General features: G+C 39.7%; 1 protein-coding gene across 3 annotated transcripts in view; it reads right to left on the bottom strand.

Moving 5' to 3' along the window:
* Positions 1–19,546, bottom strand: part of ROR2 (receptor tyrosine kinase like orphan receptor 2) — a 148,847-nt gene that overhangs the window by 2,893 nt on the left and 126,408 nt on the right. For 2 of the 3 annotated variants that reach the window (XM_059873875.1, XM_059873877.1), the window contains exons 5-9: positions 14,779–14,906; positions 11,059–11,373; positions 9,602–9,847; positions 7,774–7,976; positions 2,761–6,125 (exon numbers count right to left, since the gene is read on the bottom strand). In XM_059873875.1, coding sequence (XP_059729858.1) covers positions 4,683–6,125; positions 7,774–7,976; positions 9,602–9,847; positions 11,059–11,373; positions 14,779–14,906 — 2,335 coding nt within the window. In that variant the 3' untranslated portion in view covers positions 2,761–4,682. Of the gene's footprint in view, positions 1–2,760; positions 6,126–7,773; positions 7,977–9,601; positions 9,848–11,058; positions 11,374–14,778; positions 14,907–19,546 lie in introns of those variants that run through there. The other variant, XM_059873876.1, reaches the window with a different exon arrangement.

Genomic DNA, 19,546 nt, shown 5'->3' with positions numbered 1-19,546 from the left:
CAGCACATCACGAGCAAATGTGTTTGTTGATTTTATTTGATGCCGAACACAGCACTGTGTCCTTATAGTCCAGATATTTTTTCTCACAAAATTGGGCATGTCTGCACACAAACACATGCAGGGGTTGCCTTTTATTTGAGGCCACAAAGCAAGCCAGGTGGCCCAGTCTTCTGCAGTGGCAACCCAGTGCTAGGATGCACAGTATGGGGGTTTAAGGAGAAATTGTTGACAAGTCCAGATACTTCAACTTTACAACATCAATCATAGAACAAGCCAGGAACAATAGGTGCAGAAGGTTTTTACAGCATTTTTCCAGAAAGGAAATCCTGCTGGACCAATTTTCCTATATTTTATCACAGTAGACACAGTACATTTTGATCTAGAGAAAGATCTGACTGACCCAGATAATACAGACTTGGGTTATCTTGCCAAGTGAACACATTTAGTATTTCTTAGCAGTCCTTAGATTGTTTAGAATTCATATTGGTGATTGAAGGAGACCAAACTTGTCATATCTGGAAGCTGTGCAAAACAAAGACTACACAAGGTCCCTTTTGAAAAACCACAAAATTCAGTTTTCTGTTAAGGTGGAACTAAAACTCATACACTGAGCCATGCCATTGTTTGTGCCATATGCTACTACTATTTGTATGCTGCTATTCAGTTTTCCATTGTTTGAACAAATCCCCAAAACTTGATTATAGTCATGGATTCCACTAAGATTTATAGATTTATTCATAGAACAGGAACATACATTGTTGTCCCTTACAATATGAATTTAGTTCCTTTCCTCAAAAAAAGGATGGTTTTGGCAGCTGATTTTTTCTTCGTATTTTGGGTAACAAAAATGCTGTTTTGGAGCACAGTTTGCAGCAGCATTTGCCTGTCTAGAAACAGAGTTACTTTCTACCAATGGTGAAACAATGACTTAGGGTTTATTTGAAGATACTACTCTCTATGCATCTGGATGTTTCCACCTCAAGGTCTGACATCATTTGAGGTTCTCCAACTGAGCAAATGCTCCTGTGCTCTCTTCCAGAAAGTGTCAAACCTTTTCCCTTTACTCCCACATAGGTGAAGTGAGATGATTCCTCTGAACACAAAACCAGTGACATCTGATGAACCCAGATAGTAAGTGAGAAAAAAAAAAAATAAAATCAAATTCATCTCTCTAATAGAAGTTTGAGGTACTGTTATCATGAAGAAAATTCCCTATGACTCACTGTGGCGTTCACAGCCACGGCAGACACAAAAGCAAAGGATTCGTGTCTCAGCAGGGAGCTTGTTCCTCTGGATGACTCTTTAGGGAAATCACTAGATGAAAGTAAGAGTAGTTACATTCACATGAAGGAATGAACCTGCCTATCAAAGTTTGTAGTAATGTCTGTCTGTAGTTAGCACTCTGGGTGAATCCTCAGGTTTTATACAGCTGCCTATACTGCACTCTTTGTCTTCCCTAGAGTGTCAATGGGCAAAACAGAAGAAAAGACCCTGCAGTAACGTATGTCTTGGACAATATCAGAACAGAAATCAAACTGGAGCTAGTGACACATCTATAGTCAGCTTCCCCACTCAGACTAGGAGCCATTACTCAGTTTTCCTGCCCTGTGATTGCAAATCCATTCTCCATCTGCCCTATATGCTTTTCCAAACGGGGGCCTTCCTGCCTCACCAGTGGACTGCTGTGCACAGTATCAATGCCCAACCCACTTTTTCTAATGTCAGACCCAGTCTTCTTATGAAAATCACATAGACAGAGTAGGGTAATAGATGCAAGAGAAAACTTTTGAAGCAACCTCAGAGTCTTCTCACCTTACTCTTTACTCATCCTCCAGACAAATATTTGCGGCTAGAAAAGCTGTTCTGCCTTCTGGAAAAATTCCAGCTTTGCTAGACCTGCCAGGAAGTACCTTTGCAAGCTCAAGTGAGCAGCATTGTGCTGGTTTTGTTTGGACCAAGACCCAACCCTTCCCTCACTTATTGCCACCTTACCATCTTGTCCCATCCATTTACATCCTCATCCCTTTCCTGATCTCCCTTGGCCTTGCTTCCAAGTCTTGGGGAGGAAAGGCAGACTCTGTCACTGGCTGGGACTGTGCAGCAGGTATCACTAGTCTGGGAAACTGCAGAACAAGAGGTTACTGCCAATCCATATGACTTAGGAGTAGCCACTAACGTGCTGGTGGTGGCACTTGTGCAGAGGTGCTCACCTGAAGTGCATAGAAGGTGCTTGTTTGTCATCATGGCTCCGATCTTGGCAACTCAGATGAGCCCACCCACATCAACAGAGGGAGAATACCCCTCTCCAGTCCTGTGTGCATTGCCAAGGCTGACCTAGAAAATTATATATTACTCCACAACCATCTCTTTGAGAGCATATCCACATTAAATGGGAATGGGAAAATCAGTATAGAAATCTGACCTTTTTTTCTGTCTGTAGTGAATTTATGAGGCTTAAAGAAGAGAATTAGGAGTTTCCCAAACCGTATTGAAAGCACATAAAGTCAAATGCTCTTTGACTACTAGAAATAGGCTGAACTTCAGACAGCACTGTACAGAAACCTCCACTGACTGCCATTCATTTGCTTACTTATCTTTTCTCTCACTGACAAATCTGTGGTATAACTGAACCCTTTGCTCTCCACTTACTCTGAAGTAAGTTAGCAAATTAACAAAGAAAGACAGTGTTCTTGATTAATCAAGTTCATTTATCTGAGATAAGGAAACCTAGAAAAAAACAAAGAACGTCACATAAATAAATGTCTTTTTTTTTTTCTTTTTTATTTATCCTTTATTTAGTAAAAGCACCCAAAGCTGCATTATATTAACACAAGTAATAAAGCTTTCATATTTTATTCCTACCAGTGCATTTCCAAGTCCAGGTGAAATGCCAGAAATAAGTGATGCTGCCTTGAACACAGGGTGTAGATCACAATGATACATGACTTACAAGTGAATCCCAATGTAATAAAATGAAAACTTGTTGTTTAAAGTGTGAAACCTGTAACTTAAGCAATTGAGTCCATTTCTATTTCCACAAAGTACCATAACAAAAACAGTGCCTGTAGGATAACATACTTCATCACACCTCTTGCATCACTTTATTGAATACTCCATGTTGGATGTAGAACTTATAGCTATATGTGTGTGTGTTGGCTACAATGCTACAATGAGAATGTGTACCACTTGCATTACAGAAAGGGGTCATGAAATGGATGGACCTGTCTGCCTGTTTAACAAAATGTTTAACTGCACCACATGTGAATATTGTAAATGGTTAAGTTATAAAGTCATTCATTCAAAAAATCAAAATATTTCAATGAAAAAATGTATATAAAATGTAGTAAAACATAAATTACATTTAAAGGTCTGTACATGATTCATCCTGCAAATAGAAGCACAAAAACAGCACCTTGTACATTATTGCTTATTTTGGTCTTCTAAAGTTCAAAGATCATTTTTACTAAAAAGTTGGGAAGAAAACATGGTATCACATGCAATCCAGCAGTAACTGTGGTAAATCAAGTAAGTCTGTAACCCCGCACAAAACCCAACACTTTTACAATGTAGGAACACACATGTGGAGCCCTTTTCTATACTTGATAACCAATTAAAGTTGGATTTATTAAGTTAGTGCACACCTATAATATCCCCTACAATATCCCCATTTTTTGGTTAACAGTGTATTAAGGCTGTTTGCTGTTGAAAATACACAGCAGAGAAGGAATACTTTCATCCACAAATGCAGTCAGATGATCTCATTTGGAAGCTTCTGTCAGTCATTCACCCAAACTGATGAAAGAAAACCATCCTTTCTCCTCTCATGTTACTCCACAAGCTGTTGTGGATACTCTAGCTCTATGTGAGTTAAAAATCATTTGGATAAATTCACGGTAGAAAATTCCATCAAAGGCTATTTAACAGAAAAAAATTCCACTTCTGTCATGGGAAGGCCCTTAGCCACAAATTGCTGGAGTCTGGGGCAATATGCTGGGAAATTTCTGCGAGGGAAATTGCCCCTGCAGTCTATCCCTTGGCAGGCATTATTGATGGTCTTTCAAGACATGCTACCGGGCTGGACAGACCTGTGGTCTTACTCAGAACAGACAATTTTATGTTCAGTTTCCCCCTTTTCTTCTTATTGTAATACAAACACAGATCATTATTGTCAGCTTAGATCTTCAGACTGAAAAAGCAAACAACAATCTTGTGTCCATTACGTCGAAGAGATAAATACTACAAACTAAGCTGTCCATCACATCCAGGGCGCTTCTTTATGCTTAGAACAATTCTGCAACCATAGCCGGATTCCTTTTTGTGTTATTGGTTTAAGCATAATTCACTAACATTACACTCATATATCATGATATACATGATGTGCAATGCTACTCTGCAACATGTTGCACAGCAACAGTACATATTTAAAAAGCAGCTTATCTCAAGAACTGTAGGACAGTAAAAAAGATTAAACACAGCAAGTCTGTACCACCATATTTGAAAAATCTGCTGGTGGCAATGCTCATTAGACCTGGCATGTCATTACTGCTGCACTTTTAAATGGATGTTGCTTTTTTTTAGTTTTGTTTCTTTGAGTCAGACCAAAATCATTCTATTAAGCCTAAGGATCTACTGTCTCCATGCATGGAAGCGACGTGGAATTCTTACCAATGAGGCCAAATTCCTTAGGCTTCTGATTGAATTTCTGCTTCATCCATCTGAAGTGTGTCGTTATCACCCAGCAATTCTGTTTCAGGCACAGAGCCCTCTTCCTCCTCCTCCTCCTGGACAGGGTTCTGGGCAATATCTTCCGTTCCATTGTGTGTGTCATCTGTGCCTTCCGACAGCAGAGCAGCCCTGTCGGCCACCGACGCGTTGGAAGGTGCAGTTGTTACATAGCCTGTGCTGGTAGATCCACTCCCACTGTGGTGGGAGCCTGGTTTGGGAATGATCTGGGGAGGTATTTGCTGAGGAGCCATTTGCATTGGAATCTGGACAGGATAAAAATTTGGCAAGTAAGCACCATAGGCAGGCATTGGCTGGTAACCATTGACTGGAATGTAGAGCTGAGGAGGCGGGACCATCGGTCTCATCTGGCCTTTCATTTGTATGAACTGAGGTTGAGGGAAGGCTGGAGTTTTCTGCTTTGGTCCAATGTATCTAGCATTGCTGACATTGCTAACAGGGCTTGTGCTGAGAGAACTTGTTTGTGTGGTGTTGCTGGCCCCAGAAGTTTGCGCTGAGCTGTTGTAATTAGAAAGGTTCCCCCATGTTCTTAGTCTGTTATGTATATCTTTAAATCTTGGTCTTCTGTTGGGAAATTCATTCCAGCACTCCAACATCAAAGTGTATATCCATGTGGGGCAGTCATCGGGACACGGCAAAACTTGTCGGTTCCTGATCATCTCAATGACATCCTGGTTGGAATAACCACAGTAAGGCTGCAGGCCATAGCTGAAAACTTCCCACAACACAACTCCATATGACCATATATCCGAATCAATAGAAAACTTGCCATACATAATAGCCTCAGGGGACATCCACCGGATAGGAAGAAGGGAATTTCCCATCATTTTGTAGTAATCAGCAGCGTAAACTTCTCTGAAAAGGCCCAAATCAGATATTTTCACATTCAGTTTATCGAACACCAGTATATTTCTAGTGGCCAGGTCCTTGTGGACAACATGGTGGCTAGAAAGATATTCCATTCCTGCAGCTATCTGAGTCACAATGTGAAAAAAGTCTGCTGGTTCCAGAGTGGATTTTACTGTCTTGTCATCATCAGTGCTGCCAACATCTGAGTGGGGAGATCTCATCACCAAGAACTCATGGAGATCACTGTGGGAACAATAGCTAAATATCATACTTACAGGTTGTTCCTTTGTCACTATTCCCAGCAAACAAACTATGTTTGGGTGCTGTAATCGTGATCTCATCATTGCCTCATGTTTAAATTCTTCCCGAAGAGCCAGTTCTGCTTTGTCTTTAAGTGTCTTAATGGCAACGGCTTGTGTCTGTTCACCTGGTGCTGTACCAAAGAGATGTCCCTTGTAGACTTTTCCAAACCTCTCCTCTCCTAGTTCCTCCATAAATCTCACGGTGGACAGATTAATTTCTTTAAGCTTAGCCTGAAATGAAGAAAAGACAGTCAGTCAAAAAATCACAACATTTTCTGAACAATAGGATCTCCTATTAAAGAAAATCTCCCAGTGGTTAGATCTCCAAATGGAAGATAAATTGGGCCAAAAGGATTTTTCTGGATTTTTGTGTATTCACATCAGTATATCGATTTCACAATTAACCTTGAAATGAACACTATTATCAGAAGTATAAATTGAATTATACTGCAGGATAATGGATATAATTATTTTTATAAAGGAGTGGCCACACTTCCTGCAAGCTAAATGAATATTGGGTTCAGAGTAAATCTGGCAAGCAATGACATCTATTAACTGCAGCTGTACTTTCCCTGCAGACCAGCCCCGAGCTGCCCAGCGGACATCTGTCAGAAAAGCAAGGAGGCTGAGGAGGTGGCAGTCTCAGAGTGAACTGAAACATCCTTTCCAACAGAAGAAGGAACAAAATCTCTCTCTTTCAGCTCTACAGTACCGGATAATGCCCTTTCTTCTCTGTTTCACTATAGGAATGGCCCCTGCCCATGGGCAGCAGTGTACAGTACCACTACTGAGGAACCTTGAGCTAGCTTCAATAAGGATGGGGGTGGAATTGGAAAAGACAGGAGAAGGAATTTCTCTCTGGTACTTGAAGGTTGCAAACCCAAGAGTGGGAAATCCCCAGAGCCCTCCCTCTGCAGCTGGAAGGGAAAGCAAGGCAGTTTGTGATGGTGATGTAATGTGCCTGTCCTGACCAGCATGGGACGGAGGAGGCCCTGACCAAATGAGGGGCAGCTGGCACAGCTCCACATACAGGGCAAAACAGCATGAGGGAGCAGGGCAGGCTGGGAAGATGTTTTAACAGGTGATTTGAGAACAATTTCTGATTTTAGTGTTCAACAGCCTTTAGACTCGGCTGGAAAATTTCCTTCAAATATTCAGATTAACTCACAAAATCATCGCAATTAGTTACAATTGGTAATATTCATCAAACACTCTTTAGTTTCCTGAACAGATGTTGCCAGCTTCCAAAGTAAGCATTATTTTCTAGAGCTTGCATCTTGTAAATGCTGTGATTAAAAATTCAACATTAGCTCCAAACAGGATTTTAGTGCAGAGATCAATTAGCTGACCCAGAAAATCCTGTGTAGGAGCTGACATGTAGACATGAGTTCGAAGCCACTTTCCTTTCACCATCCTTTGTGATTCACAGCCTGGGAAACGTGTTGCATGCCACCTCAACGCTCAACTCACTTATGGATCAGAACACCAGAGGTCTTGTGCTGAAGGATTAGAACAAGAAACCCCAGGGTGCATCATGATTTAAACAGGCAAACTGGCCACATCATTTCCAGGAGCAAAAATGAGCTGCAACCTGAAGACTGGATCAGAAATAACTACTTTTCCAGCCACTTAGACAAGAGGAAGAGTGGTGGGCAAGGAAAAATGCCATTAAATACTGTGTACTGAAAGCTGTTGTCCAAGATCAGGATTTCTAGAGACACCTATGAATCACAAGATCTGGTTTTCCCTGAAGTAGATGGCCCGCACGCTATGAAAATTAGGTCCCCAACAACATGGCTCAATTTCAACACAGACAACCTGAGATGCTGAAAATCATTGCACTTTGAAAATATGCGGGTCTAAGCACATTGTGTAACACCTGTTTGTGTTGATTAATGAGTGGCATTTCCATGTCTTGGCTGGGAGATGCCATCAGCTGGCGGCGCTGTGGTGTAGCAGCAGATGCCTTCTGCTTGTTTCTGCACATGCAGACCAGGAAGAAAAGGCAGGCTATCACCAGAGGGATGGCTATGCTGGGAACAAGGATGTAGAGGATTCCCATTTTACTGTTGTCACGTGGACCTGTCAAGCACAGAAATGGTTACAGCAAGTATTTTAAAGCTATTTGATAGTAATACAAATGATTATTAATACTATATTTTAAATCAAAAGTAATCTATGCCCTGAAAACAGAAGTGACATTACCTTCTCCCCTTTCTTCATAATTTTCCATTACATATTTCAAAAAAGCTTGAATGGACATAGCAATTGGCTGCATGAAGATAAACATAAACTAATGAGGATAACATTTAATGTGTGGGCCATAACAGTATGTGATTAATTTTACTTTATTTTTGAGACTTCCAGTTGAGGAAACCATAGAAAACAGACCAGAGTATCACTGCATTATCCTGTTCAGGGTATAAAAAACAAGTGAGCAGTCTCTATCAAAATATATAAACTAGTGAACTCAATGTGACCCAGAACAACAATGCAGTCTGACCCACTCTCACAGATTCAGCCATTTCATCAACACTTGGCCCATTCTATACCTCTACTGCTGCTACTTCTGCCCAGAATAAAATAAGCTGCACTTCTCATTGGTAGAGACATTATTTGTTCCGTACTTGATAGAATTGCAGAGGTCTTATGTTAAGAGTGAGAAAGACATGAAAGAGCCACCAATACATTTAGGTCTGCAACCTTCCTAAAATATTTTTTCACTTAATACTTAGAGACTTTAGAAAAGCCTAGTGATGTCAAAAATGTTCGCTGGAACTTTCTGGGATGTTTTCTGTAACCTGTGGTTTTGCTATTTGTGGCAACTGCTTTCACCACAACCACATCCCAGTGTTATCTTTACCCTATGGTACATGCAATGTAGAAATTTATTATAAATGTCAAATCATGTTACTGCAAAAAAGTGAACTAACTAAAAAATTTCATATTGGTTCTGAGCAGTTTTAGAGATCCATGTAATCCACTTATGGCTTCCATGACATATCTGTATCTTGCTGCAGGAAACATGCTTTTCTTCCTAACAAAGCACAGTATTAACAGTCATATTCAAAGACACTGTCATACCCAAAGACCATTAACAATGTGTTAAGTCTACTATATGTGCATACCAACACCAGGAAAATGAGCAGAACAGTACCAATCCATGAGAGCTGTACTTTTCATTTTTGTAAAGTGTTGTGCGGTACAGAGCCACTAGCAGCTAATGCAGGACTTTTCTGATAAGATCATCAGCTTTATGCACTTCAAACTGCTCTGTTTCTGCACTTGAAACAGTTTCTTTCCAGCCAGGCATGGTGCTGTATCTCCCTCTATAGGATTTGAAAATCCTTGCAGCCTGCAAGATGTCATACAGAGCAAGAGAATGTACCCTTGAGCAGCATGAGCAAACCAAGCACATACTGGTGATTCCCATGTGCAATCTGTCATTTGACAAGTCAAAATACAAACTGCAGCATCATCATTAATTACTACTTCAGACTCCAGTATATAATAAAAAGTGTCATAATATCTTACAAATTCTGTTCTCCAGAAAACATTAAACAATTACAACACAAAAAAAGTTGCTGCAAGTTAAACATATAAAAGTATAACCCTTCCAAATGAATTGTACTTGTAATAACCAGTAACATTCAAAATTACACAGGATTCAGAACAGTAGTAGGAGAAAAAAGAAAGAGAATACATACTACAAGAAGGTATGTCACACAGTTCCATGCGTACGTTTTTATTCTTTGTAAAACACCAGGGACCATCCATTTGACCTCCTGGATTTCGACAATATGCATGTCCTCCACCTAGCTCTGGAAACTGTGTGCTTGTCAGATCATGGTTGTGGGGACTCTGTGAGTCCCAGAGTTGGCAAGTGTGGCCTGACTTGGTAACACTGATGGTCCCTCTATAGTCAGCTCCAGAGCCGTTGTAGCACTGATGATCTAAAACACAGGGTTTGGGAAAATGTTAGAAAAATCAAAACAATCGAGGGACAACATGACCAAAACAGCCGAAGTCCACAGAACATGTATGCAAACAAGTACTTAAGTTCATGTACACTGAGATTTAATGAAAGGTATTCACTTTGAAATTTCATTTCTGTGTGGATCTGTACTTTAACACCCAGTTATTTCTGGATTATGTCCTAAAATGTCTCAGCTCTATGGTACACACATGAGTACTCTAAATTCTGAATTCAAATGGAGATTAAGAAGCGTGTATGAAACTTAAGTTACAGAACATGGTATGTTAAAGCAAATCAGAGATATGAGTTTCCCTTCAGGAAAAGTCCCCAGATATCAAAAATGAAAACTTCTGCTTCTCATAATCTTCCCATTTTCTTCACACTGCTCACTTGCTATAAAACCACAGAACCAGTCTTTTATGTCCACCATTATGCCATGGCTCCTGCTGCTAACTGTGGATTCAGACAACAGATAGTCAGAATAATCTTATTACACATTGTACTTTAAACATCTTTGGTCTCTTTGAGTTTTCTTATTGAACAATGTAGGGGGTTGTGATTAATTGCTACGAAATGGAGCAGTCAGAAAGACTGTATATAATTAGTGACAAGAGAACAGCCCTTCTACTTTTGGGCGTAAATACAAATTCATGGATGCAAGATCAATGTTTTCACCCATCCCTTGTAGGTAAAGGAAGATAATTGCACCCAATGTTCAATTTACAGGATTGATATTCCCGGGGGTTCCTATACAGAAAGAATGAACACCAGGTGGTTAGTTTCCTGAAAGATCTTCCAGTGATGCTTCAACAAACCATATGAAGTTAATCAATAGGTAAACAAAACTCTTAAATAGGTGTATGGGGAGGCTCACCCAAAAAGGCAAGGACTGAGCCACAGGTGGAGGCAACACTCTGAAAATCTGCATCAAATCAGCCAGGTGAACACAAAGTTTTATAGCCCTGGGTGGTTGATATAACACATTCTGCTGTACAAGCAGCATCCTTTAGGCTTCCTTGCCATCCTAGCTCTACCTTACAACAATGCAAGATTACGGTCAGTATCAACAAGATAAAAGTTCAGCACTTCCTTTACAAAAATAATGGCTGATAAAGTATTGTCTCTCAGACTCAATCAGAAGAAGCATCAAGCTGTACTTTTTCCCAGTGATGAAACACACAGACTTACATCGGCTCAGTCTCTCCACGGGGATCCCAATTCTTATGCAGTTGGCAGCTTCCAAGGTGTCCGGTCGCGGAAGGTCCTCGCACTTGGGCAACTGTAGCTGCATCAAGATGAGGGGGTTTGACCTAGCAATGTTGTACTCCTGCCTACAGAGGTCATTCTCCAGAACTTCACACTCATCCCGGCACAGCTCCCGTGGCTTAGGGGTCCGAGAGCGCTCATCACACAGGGGAAACACAAAGTGGCAGAAGGAAGGTATAGCGAACTGCGAGCACTGGTCAGACAAATGTGTCGAAGTGCCAATCATGGTAAACGCAGCTGCAGAGGAACAAAAGTACAGGTAAGTATTGATTCATAGCATGAGAAAAAACTTAGTTTTCATGTCATTTGCCTTGAACATCTTTATTCTTTCTTTAAGGGTCTGAAAGCCCACTGTGCAAGGGGTAAATCAGGTAACTTCTGCTGTAAAGGGGAGTTGACAAATGCAGGAAGAAAACCCAGCATCCCAGTGTCCCTCTGACACCTGCACTGAGCTTGTAGGCCTCACTTCCCAGAAATTAACCCACATGATTACCATTGCTCAGACTACAGGCAATTGGCTAATTTTAACTCAAAAGGATCAAAAGCAAAGGCAAGATACACCTGCCAGGATACTGGTATGTATTTCCAAAATTCCTAATTACATAAAATCTGAACAAGGATTCTTCCTAACTTCTTCTTTCTCTAGACATTTTCATAAATAAATAAGTGTTTTTCAAGTCTTGTCAGGCAAAAAGAAGTGTATCATTGATATTTGGGAAGACATGGCTTTAAGCAGACATGAGAAGCCTAACAGGCAGCAGCTTTGTGGAAAATTAATGTTATCAGTCTCAGCACGCTGATCACATTAAGATGAATGTCATAATGAGTTAAGAATGTAATTCTTCCCTTCAGCTCTCAGCACCTACACACTAACATTTAGCTCAAAATTTTCTTGCACATTGCAAAGGAAAGACAAATGTGTGTGTGCATCATATATCTGGTGCTGAATCAACCTTTAAATGTAGGAACATTCACTCCCTCAGTAAAGCATCATTTATGAGTGAGAGTTGCTAGACTGCATGTTCCACCAACTCACACTGTAAAAAGAGAGGAAATGTCATTCAGCAGTCTATTTACAACCTACAAATAAAGTCTTTTTCTCTTGTCCAGCTCTCTCCTTTCAATCATCTATTTCCTGTGGGCACATGGTACCACAGAGTCTCTTCCTGAACACCAAACATGTAACAAACAGCTGTAAATCTAGCTTTTTAGCCTGTTTACACCTTTGCTTATTTTAATTCAAAAATATTATTGCAGGAATACAACTAATTATCAGTCACACTGGGAACACTGCGTGCAAGCAGACATCAGGCCTCACAGGATAGCTGTAACATATGCTCGTCGCAAAGACTAAAATGGAAAAAATAAAACTGAAGGACTGAAGTTGTCATTGTCAGTTGTTTGAAACCCCACACTAAGTTTTGTGAAGGCATTGCATTACAGAACTTAGATCATCATGAGAGAAGAGTGCACAATTTACAATTATATCTTTATTTTGATGGAAGGCTCAAAAGCCAGCAGTACTGTGTGGTAGCATCTAAGGGGTTTATATTTTATTTATTAAACAAATGTTAAACAGCACCGCTGAAACCTTGCTAGTCAAACACATATCCACAGGTCATGCATCAGGTCTGTGCGCTATTCATTGTTGGCTTCCAGTCTTCCAAGCCACATTTTCTCCAGAAATGTAATTATTTTTTAACCAAAGGTTGCTATTCTCACCCAATCACATGGCCAGGACCAAAAAGCACAAGGGGCCATGGAGACAAAGGATATGTGTTTCTCACAAGAGCACAGCAGGGAAAAGAAACTCCAGAATGAAAATTCCCCACAGAGGTAACCTGGCTAAATGCTCCTGGAGTTGGACAGTAGGTGTCCCCACTTCCCATGCACATTGGAACACGCCATCAAAAATTGCAGTTAGGAAGTATGGGCAAAACTATCAGCAAAATCTCAGCAGCAACTATTCAGCTGTTTTCAACTATTTCCTTTACCTGATAAGTTACTGCAATTTCAAAAGTACCTTGTCATATGGGTATAGAACACCTAATCTTTACAATACTTGCTTTATATATGATATGGCTCTCAAGAACCAATGATGCAATGAAATCCTCAGGGTACTTTTGCTTAGATGTCTGGTGTGACCTTCAAAAGTATATCGTTTGAAAATGTTATATTATTAACAGACTGTCAAAACTGCCTAGCTAGGCACTGGGCAGCTCTATATGGTGGTTCTCAGCATCTTCCTGAAAGAGAACATTTCCAACAGGAATTCTCTTCAACTGCAGAACAGTGAGTTCTAACACCCTAGCTTTGGAAACCTAACAGATATTTGGTAGTATTAGGAAACCAGCAGCCATGTCAACAGTGCCCATGTTGCATATCCCAGAAAAAAAAGTACAGCTCAACCAATAAACATTTTCTGGCTAATATCACAGTTTTTTGTTGTTGGGTTTGGTTTTGGTTTTTAGATAACATTTCGAAGCTAATTCACAGAATTACAGATTTAGTCATTTCAGATAGTCAAACACTTCCATATTGCTGAAAAATATCCAAACAGCACAGAGATTGTGTAGCTGGTGAAAAAAAAGTATTAATATGTATCAATTAATAACACAATGTTTAAAGAGGCTGGAGTTACAACCGAGTATACAGGAGAAGGGCGGGAGGAGAATGTGTTGTAATAGCATAAGTAAACGTCAGCACCTGGATTTTGCCAGTCCCAGAATCTGGTCACCATTTCAAGAACAGGAAAAAAAATAAAAAAAAAGGTCTTGAATTTCTGGATTAACAATGAGTCTTTAGGGTAATGTCTTTAGGGAGTTAGAGCTGAAAAGCGAAGTTAAACTCTTTTTGGCAACTAGTTATGCTGAAGTTGAAGAGTCCATTAGTGAGCTGTATCTGGCCAGATGCAAATCAGCTCCTGCTGGACTGACTTAATTTACTATACATTATGACAAACAGTCTGCCCTATTCCATAGGTTCATTTTGCTTGCTCTACTTTGTGTACATCAGAGTCACAGCTGCTAAAATCAGCTAGCTGATATCCAGTGAAGAAATGCCATGCTGCACGTACAGCCCATTAAAAATCATTAAGGTTTTGGATGCATGTTTGCAACTCTGTTAAAAAACTGTGTTCAGAGAAAGATTAAACAGAGGTAAAGCACAGGAAGGTCAACTCTTTCTACATAAATCAATGTGAAATCCAGACTCTGCCAGAATTATGCTAAAAGGTAAGAAGTCCAAGGGAAAGGCCGCCACACACTTTTTCAAGAAAATAAAAGAAAAAAAAGTATTTTTTTCACTATATCACAAATCCATTTTAAAACATCAAAATCTTCTTTTTGAATCCCTCATGCAAAAAGCTCCAATAAAAACCAGAAGCTGTTAAAAATTCGGTACTCTGACATTTTACTTAAGGACATGAAAGAAGCTTTACATATTACCACAGATACTCATCTTCCTTGCTCCAAATTTTACTAGCTGCCCAAGCGGGAAACAGGCTCACCCCCTGAAACCTTAATGTAAAGATGTCTTCGCCACTGGCTGACAAAACTAGAAGGACGATAACACTGTTTTTACCAGAATTGGATACTTTTATGAATGTTTCTTACTCCCTGCTAAAGAGATGCATAAGCTTACCAGTAATTCGGTTTTCAATTTCCCCTTGCATCTGGAGGGAGTCCACATAAATGGTTCTGTTTCCAATGATTCGTGCACACGCAATTCCCCTGTATGGCTGACAGAACCCATCTTCATGGTAATCTTCTCTGCAAAAGACATGTTAGGATTTTATATGCAGATGTCTCTCTGCTGCCTATGGATTTTTACAAAACATATAAAAGTGGAAAAACTCAAAGTACTGTAAACCTGAAATTGTCCCATTCCCAAGGTGCAGCTTTTTCCTCCAATTCTCTCTTACCTTGGAAGTTTTAATGAGGGACCCTGTATACAGCTCATTACAGAAAGAAGAAAACAAAATCCAACATTAATTTTAAAATAATAAACTAATAGTGGAATTTGACAGATGAATCTCCTAAAAAAGCCTTTAGACTGAGACAGCAACATAGATCTAGTTCCATGTCCCCATGCATTTTTGGCATCCAGCCCTACTCCATAAAATTAGGTAGTTTGTTCTCTTCTCCCACTTCTCTCTCCCGCTCTTCATTTCCTGTAGTGGATAGCAGGAGATCTTGCCAAGCTTGAATTAAAACTTGGAATAAGAGTAATCAAGGCTATAACCTCTTTTCCTCTATTCTCTAGTGAAAGTCAGTGCCAAATTTCTCTTTCAACATGTATTTCAGTATAGTTTTCAATTCAATGATGCTTTGGGCCTTTCACTCCCTTACACCAACATAAATATTTTGGCACAAAAGCCCTAGCCTAAAGACTCAGTGGTTCAACACTTCATCCCCAAAGCCCCTGTAAATAATAAAGAGCCAATCTGCAGACCATAACTGTCAGAGCCCTGAAAAGGGACTTCAGAGTGAGAGCACTCTCAAATCCAGTATGTCATGTGTTTCCTCCAGCATGGCATTGCCTCTGTGCTAGGATTCACTAACCCAATGGATTCACATCATGCCATATACTGCCAAAAATGTAAAAAAAAAGAAAAATCTAAAAAAAATGTGTCTCTAGAGTAGGGCATCTAAAAACTTGATTAGCTTTTGTAACAAAATGGTTCAAAAGTCTGAGATACCTCTCCAATACCAGCAACATTTGAAGTATTACTTCAATGCTCCTCTGCACTTTGTACTTCATTATCTTTGGATATTAAAACCTGTTTTGGTCATGTATGTTCCCCATTCCTTTACAAATACCTCCACCCTTTCTTCAGACACCACATGAGCAGGACAAAACCGTCAGTGACTACATGTAAAATTTCATTACTTTAGCTGTGAGAAATCAGCATGAAAACCCTCTCTGACAATACCTAGCCAACATTGTCTGTGCCTACTGCAGCCCCTCACATTGGTACCTTACTCTCTCTTAGGAATCTTCTCATTTTTCCTCTGTGGTGTCTCCCTGATAAAGCCCACCTCTTCAGGGAAGTGTTACCAATATTTCTTACTCTTTGGCAGTGGAAAATTGGGCAGGACTGCCTGTACACGTAGCGAAAAGGTGGGACCAGCAATCGCCACCTGAGCTGCATCTCTGCTTTTCCTCCCCAAAAGACAACTTAACAGAACTCTTGAGAAGTCATGGATATGAAGCATAGCATGCAATTGTTATCCAGATATGGCCTTTATTTCCTATCACACTATTATTGTTAAATATTCATAAAGCAACATTTTGTCTACAAACTCTGAAACAAGTTCTACTTCCTCAAAGATACGTAAGTTTCTGATTAGGGCGGATGAAGTAAAGGAGGAGTCGCAGGATCAAATACTCCCTGCAGTGACATTCTTTCATTCTTACAACAAAACCTGTAATTTTGCAACAATTGCATCATGCCTGAAGGGACAAAAATATCAAAGCATTTTGTCTGTGCCTGTTTTATGATCCTTGACCACCTCAGTAGGAAGTCAGCAATTCCCAAAAGTAGCTGAATGAATATGAAACCTCTGTTTGACCTCTTTCTAAAGAGAAATTCATACCCCTATCCTGCAGAACAAAGTATCTTACTGAAACTGAATCTCACACTTCAGGTCTCAGCTCAGGGTGCTCTTGCCAGTACCAAAATGTAAAAAAAAAAAAGCACACTCCAAACAGCATGGGTTTAGTGACAAAAGCAGTGTGATCTCTTACTTAGCTCCGTTTATTTATTTCTGTCAAGAACTTTTAAACACAGCTCAGATATTATAAATACACACATATGCTCCCCTCTCCCACGTTACAGTCAACTGCTGATTACACTAAACGAGATATGACCATTACCGTGGACACAAGCAAAAGTAAGCAGTAACTTGATGTCAGTTAACTCTGACAGAAGTGTGGCTGGTATTCTACATGCATCTTTGTCAGGTCAGGAAACTCAGTGAATGCTGTTTGACTAGTAGTGGTATTGAGAGAACAAAATTACGTTAGTCTTCTTAGGAAAAAAACTGATTTCAGCTATGGAAGTGGCAGCAGTGAGAGTCTCCTGATAGATTATTCTGTCCTTTAGTTATAAGTACCCTTGGGACATGACAAAAAATCTGCAACAAAAAGCAACCTGGGGAGAGTCTGATAGAACAACATAGGAGTGGTATTATGTTCAGTTCAAACAGGAGCCCTTGGAACCATGTGTGGCTTTGAATCATGCTCCAAACAAAATGCCAGCAATTTAGTTGCTGATCAGAGCATTAATTAAAAGCTGCTGAAAACAGACAGAAATTCTGACTCTTCAATTTCCTGCTGCTTGAGCTACAATGTCTGCTCTGACCAAGAACCCTGGTGAAAGAGAAATCTGACTCCACAAAAGGAACCCAGAAGAGTTCAATTTGTCCCACTTGCAGAAATCTTACAAGCTATCCACCATGGTACTTTTTACCTTAGTTCTTTAGTTTGTGCATGTTTCAAGACAGCATTAAGGTTTCTCTCCAGTGATTTTCTTCCATTTTTTTAGTAGTAATTTTTTTTTTTACAAGCAGAGTCAAGCATATGCTAAGTGTTGGTCTTTTTTGCACCTTTCCTGGAAGGCTGAATCAAAGTGCACCTGGAAACTGAATTTTCTCAGCACTCAGTTAGAATGGAGGTAAGGTATTCTCTTACTGAGTGAACTCTCCTCCTTATTACTCGACATATGTTTGAGCAGAGTTTGGATTTAAAAATAAAATTATAAAGAATATGATTAAACAGACCTTCTGTTCAGAAAACCCCAATTTCCATACTTCAAGTTCCATGTTATCAGTTTTCCAGACCCACAAAGTGACCATCTGCCAGAACAATTCAGTTAAGAACTAGGGTTCTTAATCAAAGGCAAAAGTAGAAGAACCTACTACCTCAGTCACAGATAAATAAAACCAAAATGTTGACACTGTATGTACAACATGGAATTTGTACGAGGTCTGGAAACATCTTGACAAACCAAGCACTGATAAGCATTTACAAGTTCTTTATCAGACATGCACTGCAACACTTCATAAAACACAGCCTGCCTTCAGGTTTGTGGGCAGAAGTCCATATGAAATGGAGAATTAACCAAGCAAGCAGTGTAGAAGAAAGATGCAGATTCAATCATACAGTGCTACTCCTCCCACTGTTAGTAATCATAACTTCCAGGAACATCTGGGTCTATAAAGGAAGAACTGGATGAACCAGGCACATCTGAAGAGGAATAAAACTTAGCATGATGAATAGAAAACTCTCTAGAGGGAGGTCATGCAACTCTTCCATAAGATAGCTATCTGCCCTAGAAATACATAAAGAGATTTCTAGATGTCCTGGAAAAAAACACCGTGGACATCACTACCCCCACCCTCTCATTAAGCATTACTATAATTTCACATATGACACAGAAAGGACACCAAACAAAATGCAGCAGAAGGAAACACACTGGCAACAAAGACGCTTTTCTTCATGGAAAATTTGAAATGCAGGAAGAATACATCTGGGCACAATACACTGTATACTATCTCTGTAACACCACCTATTGTTTGCCCCTGTCACAGCTGAACAGACCAGAGGGCATATGAAACAAAAAAAACACAGTAAAAAAAAAAAGGCAACCATTGAAACTCTGTTTAGTACTAAAATCACCTTCTGAAGCACCTGAATTTGATAGGTGTTTTCAGTATGCATCTAGTGCCCCTGAAAGCACAGTAAATCCAGACCTTATGGTTTTCCTTAGAAACAGAGAAAACACATGAAGCTCTAACTATTTTTAGCAAGGATTCACAAAGGGAATTATGAGAGCAGAACTGAGAGGTACCAGATATTAATTTTCTAGTGAGACACCTTTATTCTGATTGCATACCACAAGTATTACTTGCAAATACAGCAGAAACTTCAAAGTTAAAACTATTTTTCTGAACATAGAAGAGACAAAACACCATGCACCAGACATAGAAAGAAACTCAGTTCTCGAGAGAACTCAGAGAGAGAAAGTTTTTCAATTTAATACATTGAAAAAAAAATCTCAATATAATACATTGAAAAAAAAAAAAAACTCTACCAACCTACCATCAGTTATAAGGACAGACATATTCTCAGCCTACACTTTACCAAAGTAAACAACATAAACCATTTCATAGATTGTAATAGGATATTCCAAAGGTTAACTTTCAAAAAGTAGGAGAAACTTTGTTAAAGAAAGTTTCCCACAAGCAAACTAAATGGAATTAAAATTTCCTAAAAATTTCCCCACAACAAATAAACCTGAAGCTTTGACCCTTTTCCATGCTGCCCAGGGATTAAACAGCTTTTAATCAAGAACTGTTAAATACGGAGACCTCCCACTAATGTTCCATTGCAAACAGAAGGGCAAAGC

This window comes from Haemorhous mexicanus, chromosome Z (assembly GCF_027477595.1).
Source record: "Haemorhous mexicanus isolate bHaeMex1 chromosome Z, bHaeMex1.pri, whole genome shotgun sequence".
Taxonomy (NCBI): domain Eukaryota; kingdom Metazoa; phylum Chordata; class Aves; order Passeriformes; family Fringillidae; genus Haemorhous; species Haemorhous mexicanus.
The sequence above is the reverse complement of the archived record's forward strand: the minus strand, read 5'-3'. Positions and strand labels throughout refer to the sequence as shown.